At 49.3% G+C, this 15,752-nt stretch overlaps 1 protein-coding gene across 1 annotated transcript in view; it reads right to left on the bottom strand.

The window, feature by feature from the left end:
* Nucleotides 1-13,416, bottom strand: part of NEURL1 (neuralized E3 ubiquitin protein ligase 1) — a 79,288-nt gene extending 65,872 nt beyond the window's left edge. The window contains exon 1 of the mRNA XM_038578692.1: nucleotides 13,238-13,416. Within this exon, the coding sequence (XP_038434620.1) occupies nucleotides 13,238-13,322 (85 nt within the window). The 5' untranslated portion in view covers nucleotides 13,323-13,416. The remainder of the gene's footprint in view (nucleotides 1-13,237) is intronic.
* Nucleotides 13,417-15,752: the final 2,336 nt, after the last annotated feature.

Genomic DNA, 15,752 nt, shown 5'->3' with positions numbered 1-15,752 from the left:
ACTAAATGATTCCCACCTCTGGGGATATATCCAGAGGAAATGAAATCTCTGTCTTGAAGAGAGATCTGTACCACCTGTTGCTTCATTTCTCAGCTCATTCTTCCTCATTCTGTTTTACTATATGGCCATCCATCCAGTCCCTCCTGCTTTCCCCTGACAGTTTAATAATTTAATAAGTACTGAGCCCCAGGGTGAGGGTCTAGGGCTTTGATCTCAACTCTGGGAAAACCAGAGCAGCCTTGGCCTGTCCCGGCTGATTTATGGCCACCTTCCATGGTTTATGTGTGTATGCTGGGAGCAAGGAGCCACCTGAGAAAGCCTGGCTAGATCAGGACTGAAGGCTCCTGGCGTGGGGGCCAGCAGAAGCCAGATACACATCACATCACAGGTGCCAGCGCCCTGCCTCTGCCCACCCGGGAGCTACCTGTGACAGGCAGAGGGAATATTAATTATTGATGGTTTTCCAGATGGTAGAGATGGAGTTAAGAACCCAGGGCCAGCCATGCCCACTCACCTGTCTCTCCTCCCAGCTCTAAGACCTCAAAGCTTGGGTGGGATGCAGCACTCAAGGGAACACCCACACACAGGCATACACATCCCTCACCTCCCAAGAGGCCCACCCTCCCTGTGCATCCAAGCCTTTCCAAGCCAGGCCACCTGGTGCTTCACTGACTGCCCTAGAAGTCAGAATCTCCCCAGAGATGTGACCGCACAAGCAGCTCCTCTACATCTCTCTCACCACCTGCAAATCTTCAAACTGAAATCATTCTATTTGCCTCACTGCTCACTGCCCCACGCTGGCAGAAGCCGCACCTGTCTCCTCCCCTGTTCGTCTGTTGCAACCTCCCGCCTGGCCCTGCCCTGGTCCTCTCCTGCCCCAGAATTTTCTAAGACATTTAAGTGATTCTGTTACTGTTCCATTTAAAGCCCTTTAATAGCTCCCCTATGGACAACACACAGCACAGCTGGGACAAGCACTCATCCCCTTCAGCTGTTCCTCTGGGGTTGACTTCTGCAGACTCTGGAGAGCATTATCATCCAACAAGGTCAGAGCCATAAGACCACAATACCACCTGGTCCAGTTCTCCTGTATGACCTAGGCCAAGTCACTTCCCCTCCCTGGGACTGAGAACACCAGACTGGGGCTGAGAAAGGTGATGGGAACAAAATGGTCTCTACAAGATATTGGGTTCTGATGTTCAAAGTCAGGGGCCACCTGCCCTTCCACCAGCCCCACAACACATACACCTGACCACCTGCCAGTTTTCCCTTCTCTGGGAGAATGTGTTCAAAGGAACATTTGCTGGGAAGATCAAGGAAAGAAAAGGAAAGGAAAAGAAAGCAGACATGGAAGAGAAAAAGGGCTCCAGGACCTTTCTATCAATAGGGACAGGTATCTAAACTAAGTAAGGCTGGGCTGGGAGTGCCTCAAGGGCAGACACAATGCCCAGTGTTCATGGCTCAGTGCTTCCTACCCAGAGCCATGTCCAGCACCAAGAGGGCACCAACACATGAAGTAAATAAGCTGGCGCATCCTTGCAGTTTTACTTACTCTGATCAAGGCAGAGGGCCTCCTCCCCTCACTCTCAGAGGCACCTGGATGGATACCCCCATGGGGATGGACACACTCTAGACTGGCCATCCCCTGGGGGCAGATCTGCCTCTCAGTGGATGCTGAGTAGACACTATAGTGAGCCACAGGGGAAAGACAAAGGTGAATGCCAGGAGCATGTGGAATGGCCACCACACTTATGATAAGACAACACCTACTGGGGCATCTGGGTGGCTCAGTGGTTGAGCATCCACCTTTGGCTCAGGTCATGATTCCGGGGTCCTGGGATCAAGTTCTGCATCAGGCTCCCTGCAGGGAGCCTGCTTCTCACTCTGCCTATGTCTCTGCCTCCTTCTCTGTGTCTCTCATGAATAAATAAAATATATATTTTTTTAAAAAAGACAGCACCCCCTCTTGGCAATATCCTCCTTTTTCCTTGTCCCCTCTCCAACCTCTGGGGCAGCCAAGATGGCATTCTGGGGCAATGGAGGCAAAGAAGGCCACATAGATAAGCCAGCAGATATACTTTCTTTGCCCTCTTCCTTCATTCCAGGAAAGGCCGTCTCTCCTCCTCCTGCTCCAGCACTGCATAGACAGCCTCTGTGACCATGGAAGAGAGGCAAGGCAATGATTTTAATGATTTTCTGCTGAAAGTTCCTTGGCCCAGAGGATCAGGATAACATCTGCCTGGGATCATCCCCCCACCCCCACCCCCCACATTTGGCAGGAGCCAACTCTAAACTCTGTCCTCAAGCCCAGGGGCTTGCACTAGGCCCCCTGCCAGGAACACTCTCCACGTTGCTCTCCATATCCAGCTCCATGCTCTCCATTTGGGGTGGTACTGCCCCCTTTGGGATACTTTTAAAAATGTGGGAGATCTTAACTTTGGAGAACAAACAGATGGTTACCAAAGGGGAGGTAGGTGGAGTGGTAAGTAGAATAGGTGAAGGAGATTAAGCATACACTTATCTTGATAAGCACTGAGTAATTAGAGAATTGTTGAATCATTATATTGTACACCTGAAGCTAATGCAACATTGTATGTTGACTATACTGGAATTAAAAGAAAAGAAAAAAGAAAACCTTGGGAGAGCTTTTTTTTTTTTTAATGTCACAATGACATTTAAGGTGGCATTGAACAGGCAGGGGTCAAGGATGCACCCCTCTAGGAACATAAAGCCAAGTCCTACTCCTCCTCAGATCACTTCCCTAGAGAAACCTTCCCAGACCCCCAGGACCAGGTCCCAAGTTCCCCAGGATAGTCCATAGTCTTTTTTTTTTTTTTCACAGCCCTTATCCAAAAGTAACTGATCCAACTGACTGGGTAACTAAAGAAATGGTTGACAGAGTAGTTAAAGTAGTGCCCAGGACTCAGGGAAGTAGAGCATAATTCCCATCCTTAAGTGAGGGCTGTGCATAGGGACTTTTTTTCTAAAGAGTGCAATATCGAAAAAAAAAAAAAAAGAGTGCAATATCGAAAGGGGCGAAAAGTATAACTTTAGCTTCACAATGAAGAAATCAGACAAGCAGCACCTCAGCCAAGCGATCAAGGTCAACATCACCCGTGATAAATCATGTTGATTGCGTGCATTGTTGATATGTGATGAAAAATGGCACTTCACCTCTATGGTCTCCCTCTCTAAAATCTATACAGCAATCTAATTATGAGAAGAACATCAGAGAAATCCCAAGAGAGGGGCAGTCTAAAAGACACTTAACCAGTAATCCTCAAACTGTCAAGGTCACCAAAAACAAAGAAAGCCTGAGGAATTGTCAAAACCAAGAGAAGCCTAAGAAAACATGACAACTAAATATATAAAATGGTTCCTAAAAAGATAATGTGATATTCTGGATGGGATCCTGGTACAGAAAAATAATATTGGGAAAACTAAGGAAATCTGAATAAAGTATAAACATTAGTTATTAACAATGTATTGATATTGGTGCATTATTTGTCATAAATTTCCCATACTAAGATGTTAATAATGGGGAAACTGGGCACGCCTGGGTGGCTCAGTCGGTTAAGCATCTGTCTTCAGCTCAGGTCATGATCTCAGGGTCCTGAAATTGAGTCCCACTTTGGGCTCCCTGCTCAGTAGAGAGCCTGCTTCTCCCTCTTCTGCTCCCCCTTCCCCCTGCTTGTGCTATCAAAAATAAATAAAATCTTAAAAAAAAGTAAAAATAATGGGGAAACTGGACAGGGGTATCTGGAAACTCCATACTATTTTGCAATAAGTCTAAATTTAAAATAAGTTAATCTAAAACCATTCTAAATAAAGAGGTTACAGGCATACCTTGTTTTATGGTGCTTTATTTCATTACACTTTGCAGATACTGAGTTTCTTTCACAAATTGAAGATCTGTGACAACCTGCATCAAGCAAGTCTACTGGTACCATTTTCTGATAGTATTTGCTCACTTTGTGTGTGTCACATTTTGATAATTCACACAGTATTTCAAACTTTTACACTATTATTATATTTGATCTATGATCAAATATAACTGATCATGGGTGATCTATGATCAGTTATTGTTTTGGGGTACCACAAACCATGCCTATATAAGACAGCAAACTTAACCAATAAATGTTGTATGTGTTCTAACTGTTCCACTGACCACAATATGGAAGTTAGGCCAACTGATAATCCTGCAGTGGCCTTCTAAATGTTCAAGTACAAGGAAGAGTCTCACATCTCTCACTTTAAATCAAAAGCTAGCAGTGATTAAGCTTAGTGAGGAAGGTGGGAGATAGGGAAAGCGAGGCCTCTTGTGCCAAACAGTTAGCCAAGTTGTGAGTGCAGAAGAAAAGGTCTTGAGGGGCACCTAGGTAGCTCAGCGGTTGAGCGTCTGCCTTCAGCCCAGGGTGTGATCCAGGGGTTCTGGGATCAAGTTCCACGTCAGGCTCACCATAGGGAGCCTGCTTCTCCCTCTGCCCATGTCTCTGCCTCTCTCAGTCTCTCATGAATAAATAAATAAAATCTTAAAAGAAAAAAGAAAAGGTCTTGAAGGAAATTAGAAGTGCTACCACTGTGGACACACAAATGACATGAAAGCAAAACCACCTGATTGCTGATATGGAGAAAGTTTTGGTGGTCTGAACAACCACAACATCTTCTTAAGCCAAAGCCTCATCCAGAACAAGGCCTTGACTCTTCAATTCTGTGGAGGTTCGGGGAGGTGAAGAAGCTGGAGGAGTAAAGCTTGAAGCTAGCAGAGGGTGGTTCATGAGGGTTGAGGAAAGAAGCCGTGGCCACAGCATAAATGTGTGGAATGAAGCAGCAAGTGCTGTAGGAGCTGCAGTAACTCATCCAGAAGATCTAGCTAAGATCATTCCCAAAGGTGGCTACACTTATCAACGGATTTTCAATATAGATGAAACAGCCTTCTATTAGAGAAGATGCCGCCTAGGACTTTCATAGCTAGAGAGGAGAAGTCAGCGCCTGGTTTCAAAGCTCCAAAGGACAGGCTGACTCTCTTGTTAAGGACTGATACAATGAGAGACTTTACGTTGAAGTCAATGTTCATTGACCGTTCTGAAAATCCTAGGGCCCTTGAGAATTATACTAAATCTTATTCTGCCTGTGTGCTATAAATGGAACAAAGCCTAGATGACAGCACATCTGTTTACCACATGGTTTACTTAATAGTTTAAGTCCACTGTTGAGAACTACTGCTCAGAAAAAAAGATTCCTTTCAAAATATTACTGCTTACTGACAATGCACCTGGTCACCAAAGAACTCTGATGAAGACGGACAATGAGATTAATGTTGTTTTCATGCCTGCTAACACAATTTCCATTCTGCAGCCCATGGATCAAGAGTCATTTTGACTTTCAAGTCTTATTATTTAAGAAATGTATTTCATAAGGCTATAGCTGCTATGGATAGTGATTCCTCTGATGGGTCTGGGCAAAGTCAATTGAAAACCTTCTGGAAAGGATTCACCATTCTAGATGCCATTAAGAACATTTGTGATTCATGGAAAGAGAGCAAAATGTCAGCATTAACAGGAGTTTGGAACAAGTTGATGCCAACCCTCATGGATGCCTTTGAGAAGTTCAAGACTTTGGTGGAAGACGTAACTGCAGATGGGGTGGAAATAGCAAGAGAACTAGAATTAGAAGTCAAGCCTGAAGATGGGGCTGAATTGCTGCAATCTCGTGATAAAACTTTAACCGATGAGGAGCTGCTTCTTATGGATGAGCAAAGTGGGTTTCTTGAGATGCTATGAAGATCGTTGAAAGGACAACAAAGGATTTAGAATATTATATAAACTTCGTGGCTAAAGCAGCAGCAGGGTTTGAGAGGACTGACTCCAATTTTGAATAAAAGTTCTCTTGTGGGTAAAATGCTATCAAGTTAGCACCACATGCTACATAGAAACCACTAGAGGGGCAGCCCCGGTGGTGCAGCGATTTAGCACCGCCTGCAGCCAGGGGTGTGATCCTGGAGACCTGGGATCGAGTCCCATGCAGGGCTTCCTGCGTGGGCCTGCTTCTTCCTCTTCCTGTGTCTCTGCCTCTCTCTCCAAATAAATAAATAAAATCAGAAAGAAAGAAGAAAGAAGGAAGGAAGGAAGGAAGGAAGGAAGGAAGGAAGGAAGGAAGAAGGAAGAAGGAAGGAAGGAAGGAAGAAAGAAACCACTTGAGAAAGGAAAAGTCAATTGATGCAGCAAACTTTTTAAAAGATTTTATTTATTCAAAATAAATCTTGAAATCATGAAATCTCTTATTTTATGAGAGACACACAGAGAAAGGCAGACACAGGCAGAGGCAGGAGCAAGCCCCATGCAGGGAGTTCAATGTGGGACTTGATCCCGGGACTCTGGAATCATGCCCTGAGCTGAAGACAGGCACTAAACTCCTGAGCCACCCAGGCATCCCTGATGCAGCAAAGTTCATTGTTGTTTTATTTTTTTAAGATTTTATTTATATATTCATGAGAGAGAGAGAGACAGAGACAAAGGAAGAAGCAGACTCCCCACAGAGCAGGGAGCCTGATGCAGGACTTGATCTCAGGACCCTGGGATCACAACTTGAGCCAAAGGCAGATGCTTAATCAACTGAACCACCCCGGCGCCCCATTGTTGTCTTATTTTAAGAAACTGCCACGGACACCTGTGTGGTTAAGCATCTGACTCTTGGTTTCAGATCATGATCTCATGGGGCGTGGGATAGAGCCCTGTGTTGGGCTCTGTGCTTAGCAAGGAGTCTGCTTGAAAATTCTCTCCCTCTGCCCCTCCTCCCTACACACTCTCTCTCTCTCAAATAAAATCTTGGAAGGAAGGAAGGAAGGAAGGAAGGAAGGAAGGAAGGAAGGAAGGAAGGGAGGGAGGGAGGGAGGGAGGGAGGGAGGGAGGGAGGGAGGGAGGGAGGGAGGGAGGGAGGGAGAAGGGGAAGGGGAAGGGGAAGGGGAAGGGGAAGGGGAAGGGAAGGAAGAAAGAAAGAAAAAACACAGCCACCCTCCCAACCTTCAGCAGCCACCACCTGACCAGTCAGCAGCCATTAACACTGAGGCAAGACCTTCCACCAGCAAGAACACAACTCACTGAAAACTCAGATGATGGTTAGCAATAAAGTATTTTTTACAATTTTTATTTTTCATTTTTTAGCAATAAAGTATTTTTAATTAACGTATCTACTCTGCTTTTTAGACAGGATGCTACTGCACACTTAATAAACTACAGTATAGTGTAAACATGACTTTTATATGCACTAGGAAACCAGAAAATTCATTTGACTCACTTTATTTTAATCACTTTATTGCAGAGATCTGCAACAAAACCCACAATGTCTCCTAAGTATGTCTGGATTAAAAAGAGAAAGAGAGAGCAGTAGTTCCAAACTCAGAAAGATTTTGGCCAGAATCCCAGTTCCACCTCATGTCAGCCATTTGAGCTTGAGCAAGTTACTTAACCTCTACGCTTCAGTTTATCCATCCATTGATGGGGTTAATAATCATACTTACTTCACAAAGTTGTTTAAAAATTACATGAGATCAGGGGTGCCTGGGTAGCTCAGTCGGGTAAGCATCCAACTCTTGATTTTGGCTCAGGTCATGATCTCAGGGTTGTGGGACTGAGCCCCTCATCAGGCTCCGTGCTCAGCACAGAGTCTGCTTGGGATTCTCTCTCTCCCTCTCCCTCTGCCTCTTTGCCCACTCAAGCTCTCTATCTCTCTTTAAAATAAATATTTTTAATTAAATAATAGGTATAAAGAGCTTGCACAGGCTCCAGCACATAGCATGTTAATACTTATTATCATATTCTGATTCATTTTTGTTCCTTTGTCATTTTTCTTCTCATCTGCCTCTCCACTGGAGGGGAAGCTTCATGGCAGCAAACCGTCATCTATTTTGTATACCACTGTATCCTCATGCCTATGAGAGTGGCCCATTGTTGATGCTTAGTATGTATTTGTTGAACAACAGAATAAGCCCTTCCCATCAAAGCATCCCTGGAACCCCAAATCTCACCCGAGGAGAACTTTGGTTGCAGAGCCCAGCGCAGAGCCCCACCTACCCCCCAAATGCAGCTAGAGCAGAAAGAAAGCCAAGGCCTCCCACCTGCCTGCCAGTGACTCTGTCTATTTCCTTCTCCTCCTCTCCTAGACCTTCTTTTCTCTCCGCCCGGCCCCCCACAGGCGTCAGCACCTGCTCATTTCCCAAAGCAGCAGGATCTGGGTAATGACCTCTGATAAGCATCTTTTTAATAAACCCTGTGGCTGGATCTGTCATCCAGAAGCTATATTCTCCCCCCTTCCCACTCTCACCCCCATCTCCTCCCACTTCCTGGCCTGGCCCATTAGTGCCTTTGGTGTCGCCAGGCAGGCCCCCAGTTCCCCTAGGCCTCTGGACTCTGGCTTGCTGGAGAATGGCCAACAGGCGGCCCAGCCTATTCTATAAGCTTGACCCTCCTCAAAGGCCTTTGATCTGGGTAGCGTAGCCCAGCTCTGCCTGTGCACCCTGCCTGACCACTGGCCAGTCCACTTCCCTCCATCCCCATAGGCAGGTTTCCCAGGCGTTACCAAGGAGACCACTTGCATCCTGCCCAGGGTTGCCAAAGCAACCAGTTCAGTGAGAAGCAGCCCCTAAGCCTCTAGCCCTTGGGAGAGTCACAGACCAACAGCAAATAGGCCCAGGCATCTGGCACACCAAGACAGAGCATCCCTGGCATCCCCCAGGCAGTGCCCAGCTCCTGCCCCCTTGCATCCTCCCCTTCCTCCATCTTGTTCTTGCCTACCTGGCCTCCATCTTGGCCACTGTGATTTAGAGCCAATGCCTGACCCTCAATGTACATATCCTGGAAGTGAGTACAAGCCATCCCAGCAGGTCAGGGAAGAGAAAGCCCCAATATGCAAAAATTCCCCCAAGACCAATTTTCTCATGGGTTTTGGCATTCTGGGTAGAAATCCCAGTCCACCACTTCCCAGGTTAGTGTTTCTGAGCAGCATTCTTAGTCAAGGATTCAGGGGAGGGAGTAATGGGGAGTGACGGCCTACTGGGTACAGACTTTCCTTTTGAGGTGATGAAAATGTTCTGGAACTAGATAGGGGTGGTGGCTGCACAACATTGTGAATGTACTAAATGTCATTGAATTGTACACTTTAACATGTTAAAATGGGGGCAACCTGAGTGGCTCAGTCGGTTAAGTGTCTGACTCTTGGCTTTGGCTAAGGTCATGATCTCTATGGGTCATGGATTGAGCTCTGTGTCAGGCTCCATGCTCAGAGGGGAGTCTGCTTGAAGATTCTCTCTCCTCTCTGCCTCTTCCCCCTCCCTCTCCCTCTCTCTCTGAAATAAATAAAATAATAAATAATGAAATAAAATGTTAAAATGGTGGATTTCATGTAAATTTCACCTCAATTTTAAATAGATGGGAGGGGGCCCATCCAATCCCCATGGGTGACCACTGGGGCTGGATAGCCCCTGTCCAAAGGTTTTCCTAGTTACCTTCCCCTCAACCGTTAGCCTCAGGCAGGCAGGCACTCAGAAAGAGCTTGGAAAGGAGGAAAATCTTTATTCTCTGCCTTTGACTCCACGAAGCATAAGCCCCTTGCCCCAGTTATCCTGTACCCATCACTGAGAATATATACGCAGTCATTGCTTCCCATACAGGGCTTTGCTGTATGTCCCTTCCCCTACCTTCTTCCCCAGACCCTAGCACTCCTGCTGCACCCACCCCTTGCCATATACCCAATTTCTGCAGTTCCATCTATGTCCAGCTCAAATCTGCCTCGCCTTTTCAAAGAGATCTTCAGCCTTTGAATATACAGGGATGTCAGCAGCCTTCACCTCTAGGCCAAGCACATAGCAACTCCTCATAACTGTCTGTTGGTCCTAAGCCCAGAGCTATGCCTTGGATCCCTCCCCTGGATACTCCTAGACCAACACTGTTCAGACCTCAGTGGGAATCGCCAGCAGTGAAGTGAAGTCAGTGTGTCTCCAGGGAGAACACCAAAGTCTACGAACTGACAGGTGATGGATGAGCTTCATTTCATGTCAGCCTGATAGCCAGACCAATCTTAGATCTCCAGTGTGTCCCACGGTCCCTATTATGCCAGACCTCTTCCAGTTGTTTTAATTAAAATGGTGAGAAGTCAATAGAGGTTGCAATTATAGAAGGAGAGAAAAAATCGAGAGTTCCCCACCCCCAGGAAATTTCCAGATAGGCACTGATATGAATTAGACAGGGTTCAGGGTGAGTACAGAAGCAATCTGAACACAAGTCTGGGTGGACAGGCTTAGAATCAGTATTGAGGTCAACACCAATACAATTGAAACAGAATTCTGGATGACCACTCATATATCAGAGAAAACTACTAGGTCAATGCCGATACAGTTTGGAATGGACACTAAAACAATCACAGAATAAATCTGATGGCTTTTTTAGGCTGGGGAAAAGTCAGGATCAGTGGACCACGGACAAAGGACAGAGGGTACCCATAGGTGGCCATCATGGGCATGCTCTAATCTTTCATCTCAGGCTTGGAAGTAGCAGAATCAAAATTCTCATGGCCACTTCCAGCAGGTGTGTGGGAAGGGAGAAGAGAGTGGATTCTGGTAAATCAAGCCTGAAGGGAGATGGGCAGAGGGAGAGAGATGTAGGGGGATGGGGAGTTTCACCACCACTGAGTCCCATAGAAGAACTGATTCCTGCAAACCAGAGAGGCGGCACAGGGTGGCTTCCCAGGTGACATAGGTGGGGAGTCAGACGGGGGAGGAAGTTGGGGTGGGAACAGGGAGGTAGGTGGATCCCAGACCCTCTCCTGCCCCTTCCCTCCCTTGACAAAGACTCCAGCCATGGAGACCTCACATCCCATAATCCCACACTTTAGATTTAAAAAGGGTGAAATTACCAAAGCCTTCTCTGGGCTTCCCTAGGGTCAAGGACGGAGCAAGCTGGCCTTCACTGGACAGTTTGTGAACAATTAAATTTCAAGTCAACCCACTGGTCCAGCTACCCTACCCTTGAAGGATTCAACCCAACTCTGCCATCTGATGCAATAACTGGGCAAATCACTCTCCCTTCCTTTCATTCTTCTCACTTGTGAGGAAGGACATTAAAGGACAGAATGTCCACAGGTTCCTCCATCATTAGGAATCTGTTCCCAATGCTCAGAAATAGTCTCTATACACACTAAGACTTACAGCTTATTTGGGATGATAAAAAATAATACTTGGTTATTGTAGAAATTCTTGAAAAAAGTATAAAAAAGAAAAGAAAATCTTACATGATACCCATTACCCATGGCTCCGAGGAAAACCACTGTTACCCTTTGGAAACTTTCTTTCCAGGGCTTGGATTTTTTTTTTTTTTTACATTCATATTTTTTTAAACAAAACTGAGATCTCACAGTCTATATAACTTTGTATTCTGCTTTTGTTAAATGTCATTATGCTGCAGTGAGCGTATTCCCAAGTCATCAAATATTCTTCAAAAATACAATTTTAGGGCAGCCTGGGTGGCTCAGTGGTTTAGCACTGCCTTCAGCCCAGGGTGTGATCCTGGAGACCCACGAGAGTCCCACATCAGGCTCCTTGCAGGGAGCCTGCTTCTCCCTCTACCTGTGTCTCTCTGTTTGCTTCTCTCTCTCTCTCTCTCTCTCTCTGTCTGTCTTCCATGAATAAATAAATAAAATCTTTTTAAAAAGAAAAAAGACAAAAATACAATTTTAAAGATTATGTAATACTCCACCAAGAAAATATGCCATGATTACAGGGCATTTAGGTTGTTTTCCTAGTATAAATAACACTGCCGTGAACATCCTAACCTGATGCATAAGTATTTGCCTGGATCTCCATTTTGCTAGGATCAGTGCCTGCAGGGAGAATCACAAGGCTGATGAATATGTTACGTTAAAAGGACTGACATGTTCCACCATAGTAATTTCCAGAAAGACAACAAACCCACTGACTTTCCCAAACCAAGGGAGAGCGGAAGTTCTGGAAGGTTTGGAGTTAGAACACAGAACAATGGTCCCGCGTCTTGTCCTGTCCCCCAATCTGGAAGGTTAGTTGTCCAGCAAGATTGATGACAAACTCCAAGTCAGAGGATGTAGCTCTGCAGCCAAGCTCTGCTTCTCGCTGGCTTCGGGAACCTAAAACAAGCATCGGTCCTCCTCAACTGTAAAATGGGTATGATTAGCTTTGACTCCCCAGAGTAGTTTCCTAGCTCACATGAACAGGTGTTCATGAAAGTTCATGGCAAACGACGTTTTGCCAAGGGGTATTACTATTATCCTTCTCACAACCCAAGGGGCTAAAGAAGTGGGTGGTTCTTTGTGGAAGACCAAGGGCTTCCCTTTCTGGCTCTTAGCTATTCGAATGCCCAGGACTAGTGCTAGCTGGTTCTGAGGCTGATAGAAAAGCAGCTTCCCACAGGGAATCTGTGGGGTCTGAGGGCCTGGGAGGACCCAGTTGTGTCTTGCAAAGGTCAGACACAGCGCTGGAAGCCGCAGGGCTGAGGACTGGGCCTTGGGCCTCCCTGGGGGGGCTGGGTGGGTCTGGGGATTTGGACAGCAAAGACATTCCTAATAAATGTTTCTCTGTTTCAAGACTCCCACCCTTTCCTTTCTAAGGTTCGGACTGGACATCTGGCCTTTGGAGGAACCCGAAACCAAGCTGAGTCAGTGGGTGCAAAAAGTCAACAGCTGCAGAGGACTCCAGAGGCCATCAGCCTTGGCCTCTTCTTCCAGGCTGCTGTAAGTCAGTCCTAGATCTTTAAGACCCTCCAATTGGAAATGCAACTAGTGCCTCCAGCCTGACCTTTCCAGCCAGCCGCGGGGCAGATGAAAAAAACGGGACTGTGATGCGTCCCTTGAGAAGCACAGCTGGCCGTCCTGAGCAACCTGCCACACTCGCCTACCCACTGGGCAAATGCCCTTCCCAACCCCTGCGCGCTAGCCTAGCATCACGGCCTGAGTTAACTCCAGTGACGCTCCTAGTGCTGGCAAGGAAAACTGCGCAGACCCCACGGAACGCCATCCTCCCGGTTTTCCACACCCCCACCAGCAGCCCCCCACCCCCAGCCCACCTCCAGGGCCAGATGCGCACCTCGAGTCTCCCAATACGCACAACAGGTGGCCCCCGCCTGTGCTCCCCAACTACACCTCTGCACCTCTCCCTGCCCCTGCACCTGCGCCCCAGTCCTCCCGCGGCGCCCGGCCCCGGCGGAGCCTGCCTTACCTTTGAGGGTTTGGGGGTGGCCCCGTGGCGCCCGGCTCGGGTTTCCTCGGGGCAGAGAGGGGATACTGGAGAAGTTGTTACCCATGGCATCCGGCCCCGGGGGGTTCGGCACTCGCGGGGGGCAGGCGAGGCTGGGCAGGAGCGGACACACGGCGCGCGGGTGTGTGCGCGCGGGCGCGCGCCGCCGGGGGAGGGCCCTGCCGGGGCTGCGGCCGGGGGCGGGCGGGCGCCGCTCTCCTCCCTCTCTCGGGGCCGCGCCGTCCTAGGCCCGGCCTGCCCGCCGCGGGGGTCCTCGCGCTCGCCGGCTACCTGCCTGCCATTCCCCGCGGCGGGGGCGGGCGCGGGCGCGGGCGCGGGCGCGGGCGCGGGGGCTGCCCGCTGGCCCCTGGGCCGGGGCCGGCGGCGCCCGGGGTCCCCTGTTCCTCGGGCTGGGGCTCGGGTTCCCGCTGCTGGTGGGCGGCGCGGAGGCTCCGGCGCGCTCCCCTGGGGCCATAGAGTCAGGGCTCCCGGCGCGGGCGCTCGGCGGCTCGGCGGCCGGCTCGCTCCCCGCCCGCGGGGACGGCCGCTGCGGCGACGTGCGTGGTGGCAGCCGGCCGGCGGGTCCGCGCGCAGCGGGGCTCGGGGGAGCGCGGGGCGTGCAGGGCGCCCCCGCCCCCGCCCCCGCCCCCGCCCCCGCCGGCGCCAGGATTCCCCCGCTCCGGTTGCTATGGGGACAGCTGCGCCGGTGAATGAGCGTCTTAGTGACACGCGCGCGCCCGCTCAGCCAGATGCGGTCGGCGCCGGGCCCGGGCCAGGTCGGGTAAGGTGCGGGGCGACACGGGCTCCGGGAGTTGAGCGCCTTCCCCTCGCGCGCGGAGGAACTTGGTGTTGAAAACGGAGAAACGGTACAGCGAGGACCGTGAGCTCCCCGGGCGCCAGGCGCGGGGCGAGCGAGGACAGCCTCCCTGGGGCCAGGCACACAGCGGAAGCTCAAGAAAAAAACTGAGTGGGGGGCGCGGTGGCGGGTGAATGAATGATTCTATCAGGGAGGTGAGATTTCACACCCAGCACTTCTTGACCCTCGGCCCTCAGTCACATCTGAAGGTGCGCTGGGGCAAGCGCTCGGGACAAGAAGCCCGGGCCACCGGGTTCCTGCACACCTAGCTCTGGGGGCCTTTGGGTGAGTACAGAGCGGACCTAGGAGACTGGGTTGCTGGCCAAACTGGAGGAGCAGATCTCAGGGACAAACCATCGACTCTGAACCGAGTGGTCCTGTCAGCTGTAAAAGGTGGGGGAATCCGAGCCTCTGTTCGCAGTTAAAGAAGGCTTCCTGGAGTAAGGGGCTTCAGTAAGTCGCCTATTCACATGACTCTTTTACCTTCCTGTACAGCACTGCTACCAGAAAGCCTGCAGGAAGGCGTAAAGGAGCCGTTCTCCTTCTATCTGGATACAGGGTAGCTCCTTCTCCCTGTCTGTTGGGGTAGAAGATGAGCCGTGGTCCCTTCCTGCTCCTCTAGGTCACCTCTGGTTCTCTGACTGGCTTCTGCAACCTTGATCCAGAATCCAGCAAGGGCGTGAGCTGACAACAAGCATCTCATCCATCCTCTTATGGAAGTTTCTTCCCTCAGGTCTCCATATGACGGCTCCTCATTCAGGAACAGTTCATGTGTCACCTCCTGACCTTCCCTGTCCACCCCAACTAAAGAACCCCCACTTTCCACCACTTTCCATACCATTATTGGTTTTTTTGGGGGGGGGGAGTGGGATTAGTTTGAAAGTAGCCTTTCCCCCTTATATTAGCCCACACACACACACTAAAACATAAGGTCTGTAAGGAGAGAGAGGGCAGGTCAACTCTATTCACTGTGATGTCCCCAACCCCTAGGAGAGTGCCTGGCACATGACACACTATCAAAAAATACTTGTGGGATGGGTGACTGCCTGCCTGCCAGCAGAACTTCACTAAAGATCCCTGGGAGTGAAGCTCTTTATGTCCCTCCCCTGACCCCCACCCTTTGCAGGCATCATATCCATAAATGTCTGGGACTCCAGGCAAGCTAGAAATATCTATGACAGCTGCTCTATGGGGTCTGGAGGAAAAGGCAGCCCCCACCCTTGCCTCCAGCCTCTTAGATGCCCAGTATCACGTGCCTAGCCAGCTGCAGAATGGACACGGAGGTCAGGGTGCTGTCTTATTTATGAGCATATCTTCTCGAGGCTCACTCCCAACCAATGACTCATGCATCAGGAATCCATGGACTCTGAATGGCAGCACACTCACACATTTGCACACACACCTCTGCACTCTCTTGCACACTCATTTCTACACAAGCATACACATACTCTCACACACACTCATTTACCCCCTAAAGTCTTCTGCAATGAGATCACTGTGAGCTGCTGTTGGCCTCAGAATAAATCTGAAGGCTCTGTATAGACCAGACTAATTCCCCTGGAGTGTGAATGAAGTGCAGGATTTGCAGGATTTGCAGGGTGGATGGGAGGAGGCTCAGGCCTGCCCTAGAGTTCCACTTAC

This window comes from Canis lupus, chromosome 28 (assembly GCF_011100685.1).
Source record: "Canis lupus familiaris isolate Mischka breed German Shepherd chromosome 28, alternate assembly UU_Cfam_GSD_1.0, whole genome shotgun sequence".
NCBI lineage: Eukaryota > Metazoa > Chordata > Mammalia > Carnivora > Canidae > Canis > Canis lupus.
The sequence above is the reverse complement of the archived record's forward strand: the minus strand, read 5'-3'. Positions and strand labels throughout refer to the sequence as shown.